We start from the raw sequence: 23,442 nt of genomic DNA, 5'->3' as shown, positions 1-23,442 counted from the left end.
ACTAATCAGAGTGTGCAGTGCTGCCCAGGGCTCTTCAGCACTAGTAATTCTGTTTATCCAAACCAGGAATTGTTTACTCTATTGACTGGAGTGGAATCAGTCTGTTTTTTCACTTACTTGAATGTTATACTGCATGTGTGAATTTAAGAGTCCTGGCTGAATCTAAGCCGTGCCGCTCACAGCGTGTATGTGTACGGGGAAAAGATGGCTAAACAAACCCTGAAGAAAACAAAACATTAGCAGGTACCTGTACTGACAGAGTCACTATGCAGAGACTTCAGTATTGCAAGCAAACAGCATTTATTTTCCCTTCATGGCCGGGATATTTCTCTGCCTTCATTTCGAGGGTGTGCATAAGGGAAGACAAGCCCACGTTCCCCTTGCCAGCTCACCGCCTGCTACAATCAAGACAGAGCTCCCGTCACCCGGTTTATTGGATGTATCCACGGACCCTGCCAAACCCTCATCGCCACGGTCGCAGTGCTCTGTTTTCATGAACCAGACACAGGAGATGGGGTTTATCAGCTGAGATTCGAGAGACCGGCTCCGCTGCCTAAGGAGGGATACTGCCCGGCTCTGCTGGGCGGCATGGACGTACCTGTGGGGTCTCTCCTGGGTATGAAAGCATGTGATGTGCCAGAAGCCTCCTCTGCAGTCGTCACTGAGCTGCCTGGCCAGGGTTCATGTCCGTCTCGCACTGATGGGAGCAGATGTCTGGGGAAGAGCCCACTGGAACATCCCGAGAGCCAATGCCAGCGGCAGCACACCATGGCCAGCCCGCACGTGCAGCATGGCTGCCTCCAAACCAGCTTGGAAGCAGCCTCACCACTGCTGTGTTCACATCGCCTGGCTCTTTTTTAATAGAGTTGCTTTTGGATCATTTAATTTTTATCTAAACATTTGCTTCCCAGCTGAGGTCTTGGAGAGCACAGCTCTTGCTTCCTGGACCAGTGCTGAGCCCTGGAAATAGAGCTGTCTGTTGGAAGCGCTGACAAACCTTTCTGCCACTGCAAGCTGCCTCCCGAGCCGTTCCCAGGCTCCTTCCTCGCTGCAGACCCAGTGCTCGCTCTGTTCCACCCCGCTCCCCTTTGCAGCAGGGCAGGTCTGACTTACAGACACCGGTGGCATGTGCAGAACCTGCAATGTGGTTCCCCCAGCAAGGATGCTCTGTATGAGGAAGGTCAGACGCACCACAGGCTGCTCCTGCTGGCTGCTCTAAGCTGTACTGAGAGGCAGAAAGTGATGAAATCCCTTTTGTTTTGCAAAGTGCTATTTTATTGATTTCTGCCAAACAGCCTCTAACTCGGTCGTGGTGCCCCTCCAGTGCTGCTGCCCGGGAGGGGAGTACGTGGCTGTGTGCGGTGGGGGGGACGGGGTGGGGGGAAGCCCAGAGTAGCTGTTATCTGGAGCTGCAGCAGTGTTTTGACAGTTCCTGAGATGGACGTTAAATCACTTCTGTGAGGGAGAGTGAAGGGATGTCACTTGGGCTCAGAGAGGAAGCTCTGCTGTACCGATTGCACTGACTGTGTGATCCGAGTCAGAATGAGAATCATAAATCTTGATTATTCTCTGTCTCAGCTGATTTGAACCAAATGCCTTGGACAGGGATATAGTTCACATCTCACTGAAAACTGCAAAAAAACTGATTAAATGTACAAACTGATATAAATAGCACTCTATCTGTGTTAATGCCCAAACTGTCACTGCTTGGGGAGAGGATCCTGTGTGGACAGAGCTCTGTCCCAGCCCAGAACAGGTTCCTGGGTATTTTCAGAGGCAGCTTTCTCCCCACTGCCATTTATTTTGGTACTTTGTTCCTGCAATGCTGGCTGTTATTATGATGCTGTCAATTACAAATGGCATCTCTGATTCTGATTGCACTTTGCTTACAATTAAGCATCCTATAGAAAAATGGAAATGCTGGGTCATTAACATAAAGTAATAATAAGGTAAACCATTCAATTATGGAGGAAAAAAACATTTTGAATAATAAGGATATTGTATGCCTAAAAGACATTCAGATGCCAGTGAATTACCATTTTTGCATACATAATAAATGAACTTAAACCCCAAAATAATCGACAGAAGCAAATAATAAATAGCTGTGCCCTCAGCAACAGCCTGGCTGGCATCTCTTCCTCCTGGGGCAGAAGAGCACCTCCTGGATGGGGATGGAGCAGTCTCAGATCTCTGCAGTCCTTGGCAGTTACTTTGGGGGATGCCTTGGCCACCATGGGCTCAGCTGATGCTGGGAGCAAGATGGTGCAATGTCACCTCTCAATGCCTCAAGGGTGCCCTGGGGACTTGGGAATTGATGCAGCCAGCTTGCCTCTGGTGTTGAGCAGGGGAGATTGGGAGCTGGAGGAAGGAGGCAGTAAGGGGGGATGGATGGTGGTGGTCATTTCTGCCTGGCAATGGTGAGGGAGGGCAGTGGGCCTCTGCCCAGGGTGTGGGCTGAGCTCCAGGGGCTGGATGCAAATGGTACCCCACTGTACAGGTTTAAAAAGAGGGATATTGTGTTTGGACAGCTAAGAGGTTAATGCAATTGGGAAGATCTGGCCACCTAATGTCTATGTGGAGGCGTTTAGAACTGGCTTTGCAACCTCCAGCATTGCCTGTTGCCTCCTGGGAGCAGCCTGTCCTCCTCAGCCCCATCCTCCTCCCCACATGCCCCTGTGTTCGGCCTCTATGCCTGCGCTGACCTGGCTTGTCTACAGCTAGAAATCAAACTGGTAATTGCACAGGTTTGAAGATGCAGAAGGGTTGTGCTCCTGGCCACCTGCCTCTGACCAGCCAGGAGCTCCTATGGCAGCCTTTACTGGCGGTTTTGTCTCAAACCTTTCTGTGCCAGTGGGGTGGGAGTCCTTCTCTGTTCCCCTGGCTGCCAGCGGTGCAAGAGCTCGGCAGTGGGATGTGCGCAATTACTTTCATTATTCAACCTATTCTGCAGATATCGCTCCTCTGTTGTCCCTCCATAACAATTCCCAGCCTTTTAGCTGTTGATGGCTCGCCTATTACTCTGGCACTGTTAGGATAACATCCAGATACATCTGAAGAGTGGAATTTATTTACTGTTTTTCCCTGAAAAGCTTTTAGCATGATACAGCAGCAGCGCTTTCACTTAGGCAGCCATTATTGTCGAGGTGTCTTTTCCTGATAGAACTAAATTTTCCAGAAGATGATAAAGGGCACCTCACAATGTATAGCTCTATACTACTACATTTTAATGTTCTATTTTCATGGTTGTCTTTCTCAGGGAAGGCCCATCTTTGGAAACAGGGATGGTTTGAACTGCCCAGTTGAGTCAAGTAGTATTTAAAGTGAACTGGACTGTGTGTATAGCACTCTCTTCCTCAGCTGTCTCTTTTCCATATCAAACTGGCTTTTCCAGGAGCTGTAGCCTGCAACATCAATAGCACATATTGTTAACAGTCTTGAAACTTCCACAGATATTACTTGGTAAATCAGCAAGGCAAAGCTGGATGGAAAAACTTCGCATGGGTGCCTGCGCCGTGCTGCACAGACACCTGCCAGCCATGTTCAGGGCAGGAGGACATGGCCGGCTGCACTGGGGCTCGTCCCACCATGTGTCCGAGGCCAGTTCCCACCTCAGGAATAGGCCTTCCCCAAGGAAGTGGGAAGGGAAGGTCTGCTATGGCCTGCTGCCAACAAAGTGCACTGTGTCTAGTGTTTCAGAGATGATTTCTGTCCTGCAAGCACAGGCCAACCTGTGTATTGGCATTTCCTGTAGTTCATACCCGTTTTAGCTGCAGGCCTGCTGGGGATGGGCACGCAGGCACGGCTGTGGTCCTGCAGCTTGCCCAGGGCCGACGAGTAGATGGGGACAGCCAGGGGGGTGTGCGAGCCTGTGTGTGCCTCGGCTTAGCTGGCCCCTTGCCGCTGCTCAGGCGCCAGCGTGCGAGGGAAGGCGGAGGGAGCCCCACGTGCCTGACTGATCCCAGGTACCGACCCCCATCAGGGGCTGCTCCTGCCCGAGCCCGAGGAGCAAGGACTGCAAATGGCTTTCCGGGTCAGTCCGGGTGGTGATGGCTCTGCAGGGCACAGTGGTTTTGGCTGATCTCAAATACCAATAGTGAGGTTTGATTGCTTCTATCTGGGATTTTTTTTCCCCCTGGCAGCTGCTACAGCTGTATTGGTACTTGCCAAGCAGGTGTAGGGAAGGCACTCTACCCTGCTCCCCTTCCTGCTCTGCTGCTAGCTGCAGTCAGCCTGGCACGGCTGAGCACTGGCACGCACATCCCCAGAGCCTGGAGGTGCAGGTGGCACCCTTGGCGTGACCATGTCTTCTGAGTGGGTGGGTAACAGGAGTGAGGAGAAACAGGAGCACCTCCATTCTCCAGAGCAAGCTTCCTGTGAAGGAGACACGGATATTGGGAGACCCCAGGTTTTTCATGCTTCTTTGTAGTTATTTGCTTCTTATATAGCTTCTCTTTTCCCCTGGGGCTTGCCCCCCAAAGTATCTGAACCCCTTCCGCAAGCCCAAGCCTCTGTTGAGTGTGAAGCCTGACGTAGTTACACACAGTCCTCAGGGTGGCTGTGCTGCTTTCTGGGTTGGCTGCTTGCTTTCCCAGCCTTAGGATTACACCAAGTCATGGATGTCCAGGTCTTTTTCCCTTCATCCTATGACAGTGGAAAATGAATGAGCTAGCACTCAAGGGACTTGTACCCAATCATTGAAGGGAAACCTGGACTCGGAACAGACTACCTTGATTTGAACATCCTCAGAGGAGGCAGGACTCACCTCTACCTCTGCCAGCAAGTCCCTGTTCCAGCACGTGTGTGAGAAGCAGGGCACTCAGACTGGTACTGCTTTGCTATAACTGTGATTAATACAGTAATTAAGTCTGGTAGACGACACTGAGATATTCCCAGTGAAGAGCATCACTGTGCTTCTGTACAGAATGGTAGTGAGGCTTAGTCAAAACAATTTTGACTGCAGTGGGGTTAGAAATGTGCATTTCCAGCCTTTTTCACAACCTGTTTCATGGCTGAGTGCTGACCAACAATAAATCTTACACTAAAATGGGAGAGATTGGGCCAAATTTATCCCTGATAAAACAATGTCATGCTGAACATGCATCTCCATCCACAGGACTGAGATGGCTTTGCACAGCCAAAGCCAAGTGGTGCCGAGGGCTGTGTTTGTGAGCCACCTGAGATGGTGCATGCTGGTGCAGATGTGCCAAACACTTCCAGCTGTGCCTGGAGCTTGCAAAGCTCTGGTGGCTGGCTCGGTGAGCTGCTGGGTCAGGGTGGGCAGCTCAGGAGTTAGCACACCCCTATGCATTTGCCATGGCTGCTGGGGAGCAAGTCAGTGGTTAAGGGCACCCATTAGGAAGGCAGTGAAATCATAGCAGCACTGTCTAATCTGAGACTCTCCAGTTTCTCTGAGAGCTGTGCCATATCCCAGAGGAGATCCACTTGAAGAAAGAACAGAAGAAAGCAAGATTTAGCATTAAGATCATAATTTCAGATTGCATTGTGCAAGCATCAACAATCTATATACATGAGAGTCTTTGGGGAACACAATGCTGTAATAACTATCCAAGCCTGCCTGAACAGCGAGGGTTATTTTTAATTGCAGCTGAATGGATCTAACCTTGTGATGTCTGTTCACAAAGCGTTGCTGGATTAATACAGGTTCCATAGTTGCTTCTGCTAAAAGACTTTAATGGATCAGCTTAGTTCTCTGCTCCATGATTATAACATTCTTACCAGCCTATCATGCATGAGCCAGATGGTCCCAGTGAAATCAGAGCATATTTATATTTTTGTCTGCTACTCAGCCAGCTGCCCACTGATTTTGTTGTGTAGTGGTAGGAGGAGAGGAACCTTCCTGGGTGAAGTTCACCCACCTCTTTCCCTAGTATCTTTCCCCACCTTCTAAAATGCATCAGAGGAACCACGGAAGGGTTCTGTCCCCAGGGCTGCCTGGGAGCAGCCACACTCCCACAGCAGTGGCACGGCACTGTCTCCTGGCACAGATTCAGCCACTCCCCAGCGCGCAGAGGGATGTTTTCAGTTCTATTGGCGATGAGAGCCATTAAGGAGGTACAAGTACTAAAGAGATCCTGAGCGATGCCTATAAAACCTCTGAATCCCTGACAGAATCAATAGTGGGCTCTCAGGAGTAACTTCTTATCCAGGCCAACTTAAGCACATGCCAATGAGCTGTTAAAGATTTTGCATTTTGTGGAGACACAATCCCTTTCATTGCAATTGTTGGACTCTAGACTGGGCGAGATGATGAAAAATCACATTAGAGATGTGCTGTACTCCAAAGGCATTTTCCTCAGTGTCTGGGAGAGCGACTCAAACGATGCTCACAGGTGGCGTTCTTCCTCCAGCTGTGTGCCCAGCCAGTGCCAGCGGTGCCCTGTGAGCCCGGGCTGCCTGCACCGTTGCTGGAGGGGAGCCCTGTCCTTTGGGGTTTGTTGCAATGAGAGGCACAGACCCCTCTGGCCATGTCTGCGAGGAAAGCAGAGGCTGAGGAACAGGAGAGGGAAGAGGGAGCAGGGAAGCTGTGCCCCATGAAATGGAGGTCCCGGGGCTGGCCGAGCCTCTGTGGTGCCTGAGCTGCTTCATCAGCCCACGAGCAGGAGCTCCAGGCGTCCTGGGCAGGCAGCTGCCTGCGGGGGCTGCCGAGCAGCGTCTGGCCAGGCTCAGGCCCGGTGCTCCGCTGTGCACGCTTGCCTCCTCTTGGATAACTTTGCTATCGACACAATTTCCAATTTGGCGTTTTGGTTACCATAGCAACTCGATGCTGCCATTCTCTGATCAGATCAGCTCGCAGTTAGTCAACACCGTGTTAGCACCTGCGTTGGTATGGCAACACAGGACCATTCTCCATCCTGGCTGACACTGCTGTGGGAGGGACGGCTCAGGCACCTGGAGGGGAGCAGAGAGTGCAGAGGGGCACGGCTGGCCCTGCTGTGGGGCAGCGAGATGCTCCGAACACCCGGCTGCTCCTTACTCCCCTGGCTGCCAGCTGGATAGCTGTGGTGTCCTGGGCTCCTGAGTCCTGCACGGCTCATGAGAAGCTCGGTAGGGACGTGGCAGGAAAGGTGGCTGGCATGGAGCAAGGAAGTGTCCTTGCAATCTCAAACTGCCCTTCATGAGTGTTTTACACAGACATCAAATGGCTTTGCAAATTCAGGATGAAGGAAAGCTGCTTGTCTTTGAGAGGGAAACCAATGGTCCCAGGCAGCCCTTAATTTTGGACATTAAGTCCTGCAAGAGCAGAGCTTGAGTCGCAGAGAAGGATGGTTCGCTCTCTTTTCTCACAACCGGCAGAGTCACACCAGCTTCCAAACTGTGAAACTGTTTCAGTGAGTCTCCCAGGGGAGATTTGTTTTGCTTTAGCCCCGGTCTGAACTGGCATCCACTTTTCTGAAAGTGCTTTACAATTTGCGTTTAATGTTTTTTAACAGACATGTGCAAGCCGTTTGAATTAGAGCAGTATGAATCTATTAGGCAGCGACAGATGCAAGTTTTGTGTCTCTTATTAGAAGGGATTGGATTCTGAGGTTTAGTGATGTGCAAAGGATTGGACTTTGGAGAGATTAAAATTATTTTCAGTGTTAAGCACAATATTTCTAAGCTAATGCACTCAGTCTTGAATATAGATTCACAGACCAAAAAGATTATAAAACATTAAACCTATGTAAATTCAGCTGTAAATTTATGTTTGAACAAATTCAACAAGAGATTTGACTTGGGGGCTTACAGCAAATAGGTTCTGCTTTTAATGCGTATTGCAGTCTTCAGTTGCAATGCCGTTCTCCCCTTGAAAGTCCCACGCCTGCTGAATTACTGGCAGGTCACAGTTCACAGCTCAAGCAATTATACCTGAATGTGTTAATAATAAAAAGGAAAACGACTTCATGTTTGTCTTTTCAGAAGACAAAAGCAGATGTTTGCTCCACACTGAGGAGCAGCAGAGATGAGCTCCACGGGCAGGTGACACTGTTGCAGCACCTGGCCATCGCCTCTTTCGGATAGCAATTGTGCAAATCCACATCCTTCTCTGTGGTTCTCCAAGCCCTGGGAGTTGCTGTGAACTTTTTTTCCCTCTTGTTGAGAACATGAAAATACAGTTAACAAAGACTCCTTTTGAGTGGGATTGCAGGAAACCTGCAACATCATGAACAAGCTGCCTACACAGAGATAAATGACAGCTGTGACTGAAGGAATAAACAAGATAATCTGGATTTAAATAAACCACAAGGGGATTTTGGCAACATGCAAATTCACAAATTTATAAAATGTATCCTTTGAAAATAAAGAGCTTGTCTGAAGCCAGCAGTTAAGAACAATTACTACAGCACATTTTCCCAATGAGGGCTTAGAGCTGGCCTTTGCCACAAACCGGAGGATAGCGGGAGCCAGATGTCCTGCCCATCGCGGCACAGAGGCTGAGCGCTGGTTTTATGCACAGAACAAAAAACTCGAAGAAGCGATGGTGGTGAGGCCCCCGCCTGCCTGGAGAGCTGCAGGAGTGATGGGGGTACTAGGGGGGCATGCAGGGCAGCCTGGACCTCCTCAGCCTCTAGGCCACAGCACTGAGGGATGGGTAGGAAAGGAGAGAAATGTCAAAAGCCCAAACAAGCACCCAGTAATACATAGCTGATCATCTGTGGGGAGGACCAGGTAATTCCTGGATCCAAGCTCAAGAAAGACAATAAAAGTTTCATTTTGACATTGCACAGTGCAGGGATGCCACTACCAACGAGCATGAAGAAATGACACCCATCCCTGTAACTGAGTGTAGAGTCATTAATGCCGGAGGGCGGTGGAGCAACTGCCAGGGGCAAGCGGCTTGTTGTCATTGCCCCTCTTTCTCAGGTGGGTAGTGATGAAGGCAGGGGAGGAGCGGGAGGTGAGTAGAGACCAGTGGCAGAGCCAAGAGTAGACACGTCCCATTCCAGCACTACATCTCCTGGGCTGCCTTGTGGAGGTGGTCAGCAGCACAGCAGTGACTCTTCATCAACCAGCCTGGCATCGAAAGGGAAACAAATGCTGCAAGAAAAGCCAAAGCGTATCCAAGAGGCTAGGCAGTCCTCTCCAGGAGCAAAGCCCTAGCCCAGCATGGCAAAGAGCTCTGCAGCAGCTACCAGAGGAGAGCGATCTGGAGCATCGTGTCCTGCCCGAGCCACGGAGCTGGTTAGCATTCTGTTGGCACGCACGCAATTAGGGCAGAGCACATGGCAGCAGCTCTGTGAAGGTTAACTGCTCTGAGGAGTATCCCTGCCGTGCCAGAGGCTCGGCTGCTCGAGGTTTACCACCCTTGTTATTCTCAGTAACAGGAGCCGGCGGTGCCGTGTATTGTTCTCTGCTGCGCACTTGGCAACCGCCATTGCGTGCAGCAGGACGTCTGCAGGACGCGCTGGCTGTTGGGGCTGACAGGCTCCAGCCTCCTTTGCAGCTGCCTTTGCACCGGGGAAGCTCAGCAAGGTGGTCTGCTTGCCTGCCCAGGAAAGGCAGCACCTAGAAAGTAACTCTGAAACAAGGCAGTTTGGCAAAAAGCATCTCTGCATGTGCATCCCGGAGCTGCAGTAGTTCTGGTGCTCTGCAGGGCCAGGGGTGTCTCGAGGACACACTGCAGCTCCCAATATTATCCTTAAAACTGTACAGCAAAAACTGAATCTGCTTTTCCTCCTCTTTTCCTTGATCACTACTTCCCTGCTGTCTCTCCTCAGTGCCGACCTATCTATCCATTTGTCTTTATTGTGCATGGAATTAAATGCAGTCCTTAAATGTGGCAACACTTTCAGATTATTAGCTCTGCAATTTCTTGGCTCCTGTTTATTGTGATAACATCATCTGAAGGGGCTGTTGTAATTAATAGTTTGTTCGTGCTTCTTTTATAAACCCCTGGTGTGTTTGTTTTATACTTGAACACTAGCCACTACAACTTGCTTCCAGTGTACTGTCTGAAGCGTCCCCACCACAGAGAAAAGGCTTAGCGGTTTGGGGGTTTCTTTTCCATCGGCTTATTGAAACCATAATTTAAAGTAAAAACTAAGTAAGTATACTATTAGAGGCAAGACAATCGTCTTGCCCTGACCCTAGAGCAGAGGGGACCAAATTCCTTGTTTACCAACCTGTCCATGAAGAAGCTATTGCCACGGCATGGCAGTGCCTGGAAGGGGAGGGACCCCCCCCTCCTGTTTGTCACCCAGCCCCTGCCAGCCGCGGGACGGGCAAGGGTGAAGGAGAGCAGCGGTACTTCCTCTGAATTCTGATTAATTTCCATCTCCTAAAGCATTGTCTTTTAAAACCCCACAAATGACAGTCACAAGCCATAATACAAAGCAAGTGGAGGCTTGTGAAGCACCGGGCCCTCGGGAGCTTGCCCAAATGTCCCAGGGGCTGCAGAGGGCTGGCAGTGCCAGGGAGATGCTGGTCAGGGGGAAGCAGGAGCAGATGCAGCACAACTACCATCAGTTACACCCTCCGGTCTGGTTGCACAGCCAGAGCATCAGCACAAGGGGCGAGGGCCCAGCCAGCCCCCGTTTGTTCTGAGCTTTTAGTTTGAGAGTCCACAGGCGCTTCTTTGCAGAACAGCATCTCGTCAGCTAGGCGAGAGACCGGCTGCAGAGATGTATTACAAAAAAACCCAGTAAGCTAGTGGCTGCTAGACCAATTCACACTGCAGCCGAGGTGCTAAGTAGCAGTGGGGGGTGCTAACTAACCCCGGGAGCTCCCCCGGGGGCCGCCCGGCCCCCCCTCCGCCCCCCGGAGCAGCTGTGCTGGGGGAGGCAGCGCCCGGGGTGGTCCCGGGCAGGGCAGGGCTCTGCTGCGCCGTGCCGAGGGTCAGAGCAGAGCACAGCGACGGTCCCCTCGAGCCCTATTGTCTGAGAGTCCGTGGCTGGCAGTCCAGCAGAGCTTTTAGCATCTCATAATCGCCACATTTTTGACATTTGACAGCCTGCTGCATGCTGCCAGGGTGTCTGACTCAGAGGAGCGTACACCAGCCAATTCTGCCTATGCTGGTCCCTCCTTCTGCTCAGACGATTGCATAGGAAAACAGCTTATCCTGTCTGAGACAGCACAAACAAGCGTGCAGAGCTGCTGCGCGGGTGTCAGGGGAATTGAACGCCGTGGGGTAATGGTGTTTGGTGCTTGCTTGGCAGTCAAGCACCATTTGCAAAGTAGAAGGACTTTTACACTCTGCTCCTTTTCCTGTTATCCTGGCCGACACTGTCTCAGCTGATGTCCCCTTCACTCAAAAATCAGAGCTGCCTCTTCCTGTTCACAGTAGTGCCGCTTGCCACGGGTTCACCTCGATCCCGTTGGTCCTGTTTGACACTCTTATCTCAGAGGACTCATCCAAGCTCCCAGCAGCAGGAGCAGTAATGACAGCCCCAGGTCAGCCTCCCCAGAGCATCACCCCTGTTATTAGCTCAAGATCAAACATGCCCCTGGCCTAGAAGGGATGCTTCGGGAGAACCTGCAATGAGCTGAGGCCTTGAGTATTCCTGTGGAGAGCTGGCAAAGGGAGCATCAGAGCTGGTCCAGCCCTTTCAAGCTTTACTATGGTGGAAAATGAAGGTTGGGATAAAGGGAGAAGGTGGAGAGCTCCATTCTCCCATCCTCATGGAGCAGGACAGCAGTGAATACAGAGCTGGCATGAAGGAGAAACACTGCCTGAGCACTGAGGGATGAGTCCATGGACCCTGTTGCTGCTTGATATCTTTGCGCACAGAATTTAGCAAGACACAGGAGGGACTGGACACCTCTGTGCATGTTAACCATATCTAGAGTTGCCACTAACTACAGAGACTGGGAAGCAATATTAAACCTTTCTGCTTCAGGACTTCATTAAATCTTCAGTGATAGGAATCAGGAGGAAAGGAGCATGGGCAGAGAAATCCCAGAGCTGGTTGAGAGATTCTTGGTCCTTCCTCGGGCGCTCCCATTACTGATGATCGGTGCCAAAAAGACAGGCGACCTGGCAGGAGAGCTCCGGGCCATCACCCAGGCTGCGGTACCTCTGTCCCTGGGGGCTGGCAGCTCCGGTACTCTGGAGGTGCTCTGGGTGTTAGCACAGAACAGCAAGCAGCTGGGTAAAACATGGTCTGCAGCTAGCTTGTGGTAGAATCCGTTAAAGAGGAAATGTATACAAATTACTAGCTATAACTGATGATAAAATAACTATTTTGTGGAGCAAGGAACAGAAGAGTAATACATTGATTCTGGTAATTAATGGTTCAATAGAAACCTGTTCTGGGAGCGCCGTGGGCAAAGTCACTGGATTGGAAGTACCTTTATTGCCTGGTCTCAGTTCTTTGCCTCGGTCTTCCGCCTGCTCTCTGAGGCCGATTGCACAGCCCCAAGGACAGCCACAGGCGCTGGCTCCTGCAGCTTGGCTGCTGCTCTGCCTCACAGGCTCCCGCTCTTCTTCTGGAAGCTCTTCGGGGCAGAGATTGTGGCTCAGTCTGTGTGCACTGGTCATCTCAACAGGGCTGGAAACTGCCTCCAGCCACTACTAAAGTGGTTTCCAGTGCCAGATGCTGCCCCAAGGGCTGGAGCCTGGACCCCGGCAAGATTGATGGAGCACCACACCTGAGTCATGCTCGCTGCTGGAGTAGATTGCAACATGCAGATGGCTGCAATGGCTAAACCTCAGCCAGCACAGCGTTGCCTCCTGGCATCTGGATGGATGACGGATGATGCAGCAGCAGGAGGGAGATGGCAACTCTGCGAGCACTCTGCCAGGTTGGGGCTAGAGCGGACGTGGGGGGAGAGCCGCAGCCAGCAATATCACAGTGCTGCTCCTGCCTCTCCGGGCAAGCGAGAGAGTGCAGCAGAGGGTGGTGACGGCAGGGAACGATTGAGCCCCTGCAGCTGAGTGTTTGGAGCAAAATGCCTGATCCGAAGGAGCTCCTGGTAGCAGGGAAATGGAGTCATTGTCCAGAGGTCCTTGCTGGCCTGCTCTTCAGTGCTGTTTCTCTAAACAGCTTTTAGAAGATAGTTTAGCTTGGCACACTGGCTGCTGGCATGGGCTCACGACCAGGGTCCCACTGGCGAGTCGCACCTGAGAGGCTGGGCCTGGGGTGTCTGGTGCTGCTGCGGGGAACAGACGCTCCATGATCATGGCCCTCGTCCTTGCTGGAGGTGGATCGCTCCTGCACCGCCGGCAATTAGCACCCCGGCTGCGAGAGCGGTCACTCAGAGCGGTGCTGCCTGTGGCAGCACCCAGCAGCCATCAGCCCTCCTCCTGTTCAGCCCCTCCAGTTCTCCTCCTTCCTTTCACATCAAGACTGAGACCTAATTTCCCTGCAGAAATTTTAGCATTTCAGTTCCAAGTTAGTTAAGCGATATTAAAAAAAAAAAAATTTAAAAAAAAAAAATCAAACAGGAAATTTTACACAGCCATGCTTGTATTTTGTGGGCAGCACAGAAAGGACCGGTGCACTGCAAGCTCGCTGTGCATGCAAAGACAGCACCCACCAAGGCCAGCGAGTGGGACTCTGCATCGGGGAGATTTCTGCAGTGGGTCACATCCTGAGATTGAGGGTTATCTTTGGCTGGTTGCTGTCAGAGATGTGCTGCTGAGTGAATGCAATTTCCATGGGATACAAACACCAGTTAGAATCACGCAGCGACTGAGCAGTCGGGTGAGCCCCAGTGCAGCTCCGGGAGTTTGGCGGGTGCCCTTGCAGGGTCAGTCACCAGCTGCTGCTCCCTGCAGCCGGTTGTGCCTGTGCCCAGCTGGCCGCTGCCGCTGGCCGGGGTGGCAAGATGGAGCGTGGACGCTGCACAACGCTGGGGAGGGGAAACCCTGCTCCGGCCATCAGCGATGCTCTCCTGTCTGTCAGACACTTTCCAAGTGCAGCGGGGAGCACTTCTGCTCCAGTCCTTTCTGGGGCAAGGGCTGCCTGCCCATATGCTCAGCTGCCCGGTCTCGTTTTCTGTGCACTTTCCTCGCACCACTCCCTTGCACAACCTCATGCTCAGCACCCTATTTTTACAGCAGCGGGCACCTGAGGATTCAATCCCTGATCATGCTGTGGGCCTTGCTGTGATGTGGATAGCCATAAAAGATGCTTCCTTCCTACAGGACTGTTAAATCTGGGTGCTGGATGCCCCCCAGGAAAGCCAGCCTAATTCTGCAGCATCTGCAGTCCCAAAGTGTTTGCATCCCTCAATTTGTTCAGGGTTTTCTTAAGATAAAATACCCTAGATGCATCATTCTGACTAATCCTTGCTCCCTGCACATCACTGCTACTCAGACGGCCGATGAAAGGCAGGGTCAAAGCACTGAAGTGCTCTGGGCAGCAGACAGGACTGCAGACACCCTGCCGCATCAGGAAGGCAGCTCTGGTGGGACACGACTCGGGTGGGTTGAGCTCCCTGGCAGGGCATGGCTACCAGGGTGCTGGCCTGAAACGGGTGAGCTGGAGTCCTGCAGCCCTGCTGCCCTATAAACCCCCATTGCCAGGACTCAGCTAGAGATTTTTCAACAGGAAAGATGCTGGCTGCAGGAGAGGGGGAGCCACAGGACCCCGCTGGGCTCTTTGCCCCAAAATGCTGAAGGCACGAGCAGCCCTGTGGCAGCACCAAACCCACCTTTGCTCTTGCCTTGACAGGAGACTGCACCCCTTCCAGCAGCACCCTGGCAAAACAGGCCCCATTGGATGGATTATACTAGCAATAAATACAAAAATTACAGGGAGGTTTAAAGCAAGCCAGTGCATTTAGCAGTCACAAATATGAGGCAAGACTGACAGGCTGGGCCTTGCCTGACAGCCACTTCTGCTTGCAGACTTCAGCTGCGTAATTCCTGAAATGGCTGTTTCCTGCGGCTCGGCGGTTTGACGTCAGCATCGCTGTGGTCGCCGGTGCCCAAGGTGCTCTTACAGAACCATTTCCAGCCTATTCACATTGTTTCCTCACCATATGTTTGTACTAAAAATAGTTGCAATGTGAAGGGATAATCCTGCAAGACCCTGAGCATCGCCATCCTCTGTGTCTGCTGCAGGAGACTTGGCCAGTGCGGCAAGCGCTTTGCGGGAGCGGACGCCACTCCTCCTCGTGCCTCCCAGGCAGCAGCACCCTCAGACCCCACCTCTTCAGGGCAAATTAGCCAACAGGTTACACGAATTACACTTTGTGTGCGTGTGCCTAGGCACAAGTATTTGAAAGGCTTAAGATATAAAAATATTGTTAAAACACACTTCAGCAGTCAGTACTGTGCTTGTAAAACCTTTGAACAGGTACACTGCGGGTACGGAAAGCTTTGCATGGGAGCGCTCCGGCAGACATGGTTGTACAGGCAGATGCCGCAGCTCCTGCGTTGTCTCACCTCGCCTGGTCCGTGCAGAGGGTGCGGGAAGGGCAGCGGGGGCTGGCGATGCTCCCTCCGTGCTGTGCGGGGTGACTGCCGGCGGGTGAGGCAGGGTGTTTCACGGCTTTGGGGATCCAGCCAGCTTCCCACCTGGACATCCCTATGGCGGCCGTCATAGCGGGTGCTGCAGCGGAGCCCGTCGGGGCAGAGGGCACGGCGGCAGGGCTGGGGCTGCCCATGGCCGCGGCGCGGGCAGGAGCAGGAGCAGGAGGTGGGTAGGTGCCTGGCTCCTGGCACTGCCCTCCAGCCTCTCCAGCACCAGGTGGCTGAGGAGGCGTGAAAGAGGCTGTAATGCTCTTGCAGGGGACATCGTTTAATACCTTCTGGCTTGCTATGATAATCTTTAACTGGGGGCAGCTGGGACAAGCATTTACCTCTTCATTTTCTTAGATATAAATGCTATCTCGCTGCAGTTTCATTCTACAATATGGTAATATGCTATCCAGGAAAGTCTTGCTACATGCTAATTTATCCAGTAGGCAAATTCCTTTTGGCTAATAAAAGTGCTTGCACAGGAAGCTCAAAACCCAGCAGCAATTAATTATTGACAGAGCATGTGAATTAGAGATAAAAGAAAAGTCATTCTTTCTCACACACAAGATAGTAAATAAATTTAATTATTGTACTAGAAGCAAGGGATCTTATTCTGTATTAAGTTTTATTAGCTGAGACATTTAAAAGCATGTCATCATAACAAAAAGGTCTTGTGTAATCCTAACTGCACCACTCTGGTACAAGGCTCTGAAGTGAATAGGCTTAATTGAGCAAATGGAAGCAGATGGCTTGCTGAACAGACAGGTATTGTACAGGTTTATTGTCAATTAACTTTTGTCTACATATGCCTATGGCGAATTGACTGTATAATGTGTTACCAAGGTTGATTTAACACTTCAGGTGCCCACTGTGTCCAGGGTCCAAGAAGAAACAAAGCCAGAAGTGCTTTGGTCCCCGGGGCTTGCAGGTGTGGCAGCATCCCTCCTCCTGAACGTCCCGCCAACATCTGCATGGGGCAGGAGGGACACCGAGGTGTCCGCCCGCACCTGGCCCCTTGCTAACCACCCCTCCTCTGCTTCTGCGCAGGAACGTGATGCCCAAGACTCTGGATGGCCAGATCACCATGGAGAAGACCCCCAGCTACTTCGTGACCAACGAGGCCCCCAGGCGCATTCACTCCATGGCCAAGGACACGAAGCTGATCGTGGTGGTGAGGAACCCGGTCACCCGGGCCATCTCGGACTACACACAGACGCTCTCCAAGAAGCCGGAGATCCCCACCTTTGAGGTGCTGGCCTTCAAGAACCGGACCCTGGGGCTAATCGATGCCTCCTGGAGTGCAATCCGCATTGGGATCTACGCCCTGCACTTGGAGAACTGGCTCCAGTACTTCCCCCTCTCCCAAATCCTTTTTGTCAGTGGTGAGAGGCTCATCACTGACCCGGCTGGGGAGATGGCCAAGGTCCAGGACTTCTTAGGCCTCAAGAGGATTGTGACAGAGAAACATTTTTATTTTAATAAAACCAAGGGGTTCCCCTGTCTAAAGAAGCCAGAGGACAGCAGTGCTCCTCGGTGCTTGGGCAAGTCTAAGGGTCGAACTCACCCCAAAATAGACCCAGACGTCATCCACAGACTGCGGAAGTTTTACAAACCATTCAATGTCATGTTTTACCAAATGACGGGCCAAGATTTCCAGTGGGAGCAGGAAGAAAGTGATAAGTAGAACCACAAAATCAGGAAAAAAAGCTCTTTTCTTTTGAGATGTGAATGATCGTTAAGAGACCAAAAACTCAGTCGGGGCTAGAGGCTCAGCCTTGCGAGCGCAAGACTCTTGCGCTGTCAGGGTTGCAGCCAAAGCCGCCCCGTGTTTCCAGCTCTGAAACCTTAGTGGCACGTCACCTTGGGTTGCACTTGGGCTGCCCCCCTCCCCGTGATGCTGAGGGGGCAGGGGGCAGGTGGGAAGAGGAGGCGGCAGAGGGAGCGGGGCTCCTTGGGGTGATCGGATGCTTCGTTTAAACATTTCGCTGCTGGTGTCCCCCTCGCAGCCAGACAGGCAGGACCAGCACCTCCTGCCACGGCTACCTGAGCAGGAGGGTGGCTCACAAAACCCAGCAGCATTGAGACAAACCAATAGATTTGATTTTTCCTGCCCTGGCTTTTAGTTTGGCCCAAACAGCAGCATCAGATCTGGTAAATTCAGGACACGTGCATTCACATGCACACTGGTATTTGTGTGTGGAAGGAATAAAGCCAGTTATGCTGCAAAGGAACTATGTACAGCAACTTCATTTGCACCAGACATTTCAATTACTTGTTGCACTAAAACTAGTATTTACCAAGTGCCCCAAAACACCTCGGCCCAATTCTCCTCTGACAGATGGGTATAACTCCACCGCTGGAAGAGGGTCGTTCCTGCTTTGCTGGGATGCTCGGTGAGACCAGGGCCTCCCCTGGCCCCCCCTGCTCCTCCTGGAAGCCATACCGAAGACCGTTCCCAGGGACCCGCTCGGACCGAGCCGGGGTCTCGCCGCCCGGCCCAGCTGCCGAGGTGCAGTGCGGAGCCGTGCATGCCCGTGCAGTGCCTCCCGGCAGGGCCGTGCTGTGCCCTGCTCCGCGGTTTGGAGCCAGGCGTTCCTGGTGGGAGCTGAGGGGGTGACTGCAGGGCAGAGGCGTGGGGGGACAGCCCCAGCCTAGGGTCTGGGCAGGGCTCGCCGTCGGGGGCCCTGGCACTGCCCTTCATTTGCACCTTGAAAACGAGATCTCTGCTGCTTGCTGTTGACAGCCGGGTTTGCAAAACGGGGAAGCAGCCTTTGTCTTTACTTCGCAATTACAAAAAAGCAATTAATTCCCAGGGTGAGCACTGCTCTGCACAAAAAAAGGTGTGCTTTCTAGTGGAAATGACCAAGTCACATGCTCAGCCAAATTTGCAAATCCTGATAGAAACTGTGGAATAAACCCATATCCCAGCTGGATCCTCCCGCAATGTGATGTGAGCTGCACGCTGGAACCAGCGGAGAGCCGGACAGCAGCACGTTTACACAACTGCACCATTGCCATCGCCATTACTGAGAGAAAAACAGTAAGAGAGGGAACAAAAGGAAAAATGCAGAGCTACCGCTGCTGAAATGTTCCCTTCGCATGGGTGATTTCTAAGGGCACTTGAATATTGCTGGCTGCTTGCTTCGTTTTAATGAGGGGTAAGGATGCCTCCAGGGTGGACCATCGCTGAGTGCACGTCCCCCATCCCCTTTTGGGTACTGGGTCCCTGGCTGTTGGAAAGCGACAAAGATGCAGTGTGCGATCACTGTGGGAGGACCAAGACTCAGTTTTGATTAACGTGGCAAGAAATCCCTACTGATCCAACTAAATGAAATCGCTGTTATGCTGGGTAACAAGCTGAACCTGCTTTGGGTTTCATGGCCTGTCGTGGGGTTCATTACACCATGAAGTGGTGCTGGTGCCTTGGATTGGATGAAAAAAGAGCTAAAGTCATTTGGAAAATTTACACCGTGGGCCATGCTGGAGGGGTACCGCAAGGTCCTTGCTAATGTCATGTCAGTTCCTATTAGCCTGATTAGATTTAAAAACAGCTCTTGACATAACACAGTATTTCACAGCCCCACAAATCCCAAAATTATTACATGAAAATTGGAAGTATGTAATAGGCATAATTTTACAGTGTTTCCCACGTTATTAAAATGTCAGATCAACTCCTAAGTGAAAACTGTTTTTACACAATTTGGTGCAAGCTGCTCGATGGATTCAGTTGGAGGACGAGGGGCTCATCGACGCCCAGTGTCCAGGCTCCTCACCAGAGGGATATCCAGAAATTTCTGCCTGTTCCCAGTATGCTGCAGCCCCGACGCCACGGTGGGCTGGCCCTGATGGTGCTGAGCAGAGCCTGCCAGTGGAGATGGCAGGACCGGTGGCCCTGGCTGCTCGCCGGAGGAACTTGGGTCCGGGAGCATGCCAGGACAGGACCTGGCAGGTTGGTGGCTGCGTGTGACCGATGCTGTTACAGCCATCAGCGTGGCACTGTCTGTTGCCTCCATGGACAAAGCATGGACTCTCTCAGCCCCCCCATCCACAGCTTAACCAGGAGCAGTTTTTCTCTGAGCGAGGTCTCCTTGAGCTTGAAAGAGCCCCTGAGAACCCCCATCCACACCCAGCAGGTCTCCCTGCACACCCCAGCCTTGGTCTGGTCTGGTCCAGCTCAGGCTTCTCGTGGGAGTAACCTCTGGTCCCTGACTGCCATCAAGCCACCATCACTCTTGTCACTGTGCCACTGCTGGAGGGACAGGAGATCTGAAACACATCTTTGTCTGAGAATTGCAACCCAATGAAGCACCCTGTTGGGGAAGTCACCAGTGGCTGGGCCGGGCAGGAGCATCCATCCTGCACCGGGACAAAGCACAGTCATGCCCGGGGCTCAGTCCTAGAGCTGGAACAAGGCGCTGGAGCAGGGATCCAGAGGAGGGCTCCCACAGCAGGCTCTGGAGCCAGGCACAGCCGGGCACAGCGGGGCCCGATCCCCCAGCCCCCCCCGATGGTTTACAGAAGCGGGGTGAGCCATGGGAGGTGCTGGACCTGCCCATGCCCCCGTGCCTCACCTGTCTGCCTCCAGCTCTCCCTCCTGGTCTTTCTGCCATATATTCAGAGGTTTATTTTTTATATCAGCTGCAATCTCCAGCTCGTGAGGAGCCACCGAGTGCCCGGCAGGAGGGGCTGCCCCTGGACACCGACCACCCCAGTATGGTGGGACGGGACCCCCGCCTCCCCGCGCACCACCGCCGTGCCACCGGGAGCAGGGACACGCCAGCCACCCTGGCGCGGGCTGGGGCACAGGGAGGGGGCATCTGGGGGGGTTATTCTGTTTTCTGAAATGCACCCTGGGTCCCCCGCCCGCCGTGCGCGTGGCTGCAGGCGTCTGCCGTGCTAATGCAGGGGTTTGACGGGGGAATTATTTTCTATCATCTGGCCCGAGAGTGGCCTGCCAAATGAGAGAGAGTCAGGTTAATAACACTTTTTTTTTAAACTATTCAAATGTCAGCATTAGAATACACAGGAAATTGAATTTTGTATTTGATTTCAATTAGCAAAGCATAAATTATATTTAATTTTATACACAGACTGGGTGATTCATTGTTCTGGAAAAGCTGGTACTTTATGGTTCAGAGACTGGAAATGGAGAGTTAGTCTTTCCTGAAACCAAACTGCTGTGCTGTCACCTCCTCCCAAACGCGTCTCTGTCGGTGTCACTCTGTACCTGAACAATAAGAAAATCCTGAACTGAACACTTGAACCCACAGCACTAAACAATAAAACGTTGTAGCAGTTGCATTTCTCTGCGCCATTTCTCCTGGGCCCCCCCCAGCAGCACCAGCACCCCACGAGCGGCAGACCCACGGTGGGCGCTGGCTGTGACCCACTGTCAGCCGCCCCGACCCGCTCCGCAGGACACAGCCCCACCGGTGCCAAGAGGGCTGGGGGAAGGCGCGTGCCGCAGCCGGGAGCAGGAGCAGGAGCAGGAGCAGGAGCAGGAGCAGGACCCAGCCTGCAGGGTCCCAGGCATGGCGGGGTTTCCAGCCTGATGGGCAGCGGCCCCAGAGATGTCCTGCAGGGGATCAGGTCAGGGACCCACAGAGAGCACAACCTTTGCTTTCCTCAGCAGGCAGGGACCAGCCCCCAGCCCCCCAGCCCCAGTGCTGGGGACAGCAGGATTGTCCCCGCAGTGGGGGACAGCTTTCCTCGCTGGCCTCGCAGCTCGGGGTGCAGCTCCCAAGGTCACAAAGAACAAATCCCCGAGCAATGCCTGGGAAGTTTCACTTGCTGCTGATTAAGGATAAATCAGTGGATAATAAAAGGAGAGAGAGGGTTGGCTGCCAGGCCAAGAAATTAGAGGGAAAATTTTTTTATCTTATTTTGTGCACACAATTTCCTGCTAGTTTGCAAAAAGCTATTTCACAGCACGGCCCTATTGTGTCATCTGATAAAACCACTGAAAAACTTTTATCAACAAAATTAGGAAGTAGTGAACTATAAAATTGCTAATTATTTTCTAGTAAATTTACTTTTAAATAACTTTAGACACCAATTACAGGCACCATTAAGCACCATTAACACTGGGTATATTTACCAAACAAGGATGGAATACTTATTATTCAAATCAAGATCATTTTGGTGTAGATTTTGCTGTTTGGAAAGCTGTCCCCTTTTACCAGATGTTTAAAAAGTCATCAGAAGATCAATTACACCTCCGATGTAGTCAGATTCCTAATATTTGAATTGTGGTGTGATATAATTCAGTCCTTGAAACAAGCACCCGTGGGAGCAGGGACCGTAATCCTGAGGAGCTGCCCCAGCAGTGCCTGTGCCTCGGCACGGGGCCAGGCCCAGCGTGCTCCTCTCTTGCAGGCTCCAAGAAAGCGACTCCCGCATTTAGGTGATCCAACTGTCTCTTGCTACGTCTCCTTCCCCTCCCCTGTGCTGGGCTTCACCTCCCTTTGCACACCCCTTCATGTTGGGACAGCAAGCATCGCTCCTCCTGGCAATCCGCTGCCGTTTTGTCTCTCAGCGCCGTAGCTGGGCGCCGTTCACTTCCTCCGGGAAATTGCTCCCCAGAAGACTCGTGCAACTGCAAAGCATTTGCCTGCTCCCTCTGCCTTTGGGAGCGCGTGCTGCAAGCGCAGTGCTGCAGGCTGCCCTGGTACCGGCATCACGACGCCCCCGGTCCCACTGCCGGACGTGCTCCACATTGGGCTGAACGGCGGCGTGTGCCTCTTAATTGGACGTTGCCAGGCGGCTGTCAGAAAGCTGGCTGCAAAACTGTTACCTGCTCCCACTTTCCTGCTGTTATCTTTGACATCCTCGTTATTTATTAACTGCCCTGTACCCAACAGGCTGCCACTGATGCAGAGATGCTCTTATTATGCAGGTTCGATATTCTGCCTGCCTTCCAAGGTCACATCCTCCAGGATGTCTTGCAAACTAGATTGAAGAGGTACCAGCAAAGATGCAACATGTTCTGTATATGCCGAAGCCAGGTTTCAAACAGAGCCCTTTGAATAAGGATGACATACTAGATGGTGATATAAGACCCTGTTGCTTACTGTTTTTCCCTATTCTGTGTGTAGCACTGAGCTTTCTGCACCTACATCAGCAGATAGAGGAAACCAGAGCATCAGGCAAGAGCTCCAGCCATCAGCTTTTACATACTGGAACAAAGAGTTTTTCTCTGACACCCGAGCCTGGGAGGAGAGCAACACGGGGATTATTTAGCTGGCCAGGTTGCAAACCCTCAGTGACCTGTTACAGCGTTGTCAGCATGAATAAACTCCTTTTTTCCAGCCCCCTGCCCTCTGCCGCTGCCTCCCTGGCACGGTGCCGGGTGCCTGTGACCCCCACACGGTGCAGCGCGGTGGCTTTTGTGCCCTGTGCCAACAGGCTGCGATGTCCCAGTTGTTCCAGGCAGAAACATCAAAACAAACCGATGCTCTCACCTCCCTAGCTTTCATAGTGCCTTTTGCTCGGGGTGTTTTTGGTTTTGCTGACCTCAGAAATGATCCCTCTATGAATCACTCGCTGGAAAAAAAAAAAATCTTATTAGAAAATTCTTGATGCCTTTTAAGAAGCTCTTACGACTTCAGGTAAGAGACTTGAAACCAGAAGAAATAATTTGATGGTCACTTCACTATTACTTTATACCACCAACAGGGATATTTTGGAAATTTTTAGGTGTAACACAAGTTCTAATAGCCCAATAGACATGCACAATTGCCCATATGCACCCCATGCAAGGATAGAGGCTGCCAGATCAGAAGGTTTCTCCATGGAAGGATTTACCTACAGACTAACAGGAATTTCTGCGCTAACCTAGTGATGCTCTGGGATGTCAGAGGAGAAAGACATTGGGGCTTTGCAGAATAATGCAGAGAGCTGCCCGTGCCACCAGCACCTGGCCCCACAGCTGCTCCGGGTGGGGTAGGACACATCCCACCCGTGTTAGAGAGGATCCGCCAGACACCCCAGCAAAGGAGCTCTGTGGGATCCAGCACCCTCAGAGGACCGTGGCCGGG

General features: G+C 52.1%; 1 protein-coding gene across 1 annotated transcript in view; it reads left to right on the top strand.

Annotated features, from left to right (window-relative positions):
* The window catches only part of HS3ST4 (heparan sulfate-glucosamine 3-sulfotransferase 4), a 67,273-nt gene extending 47,110 nt beyond the window's left edge, over positions 1-20,163 (top strand). The window contains exon 2 of the mRNA XM_075767331.1: positions 16,454-20,163. Within this exon, the coding sequence (XP_075623446.1) occupies positions 16,454-17,090 (637 nt within the window). The 3' untranslated portion in view covers positions 17,091-20,163. The remainder of the gene's footprint in view (positions 1-16,453) is intronic.
* The last annotated feature ends 3,279 nt before the right edge of the window (positions 20,164-23,442 follow it).

This window comes from Balearica regulorum, chromosome 15, assembly GCF_011004875.1.
Source record: "Balearica regulorum gibbericeps isolate bBalReg1 chromosome 15, bBalReg1.pri, whole genome shotgun sequence".
Classification (NCBI taxonomy): domain Eukaryota; kingdom Metazoa; phylum Chordata; class Aves; order Gruiformes; family Gruidae; genus Balearica; species Balearica regulorum.
The sequence above is the reverse complement of the archived record's forward strand: the minus strand, read 5'-3'. Positions and strand labels throughout refer to the sequence as shown.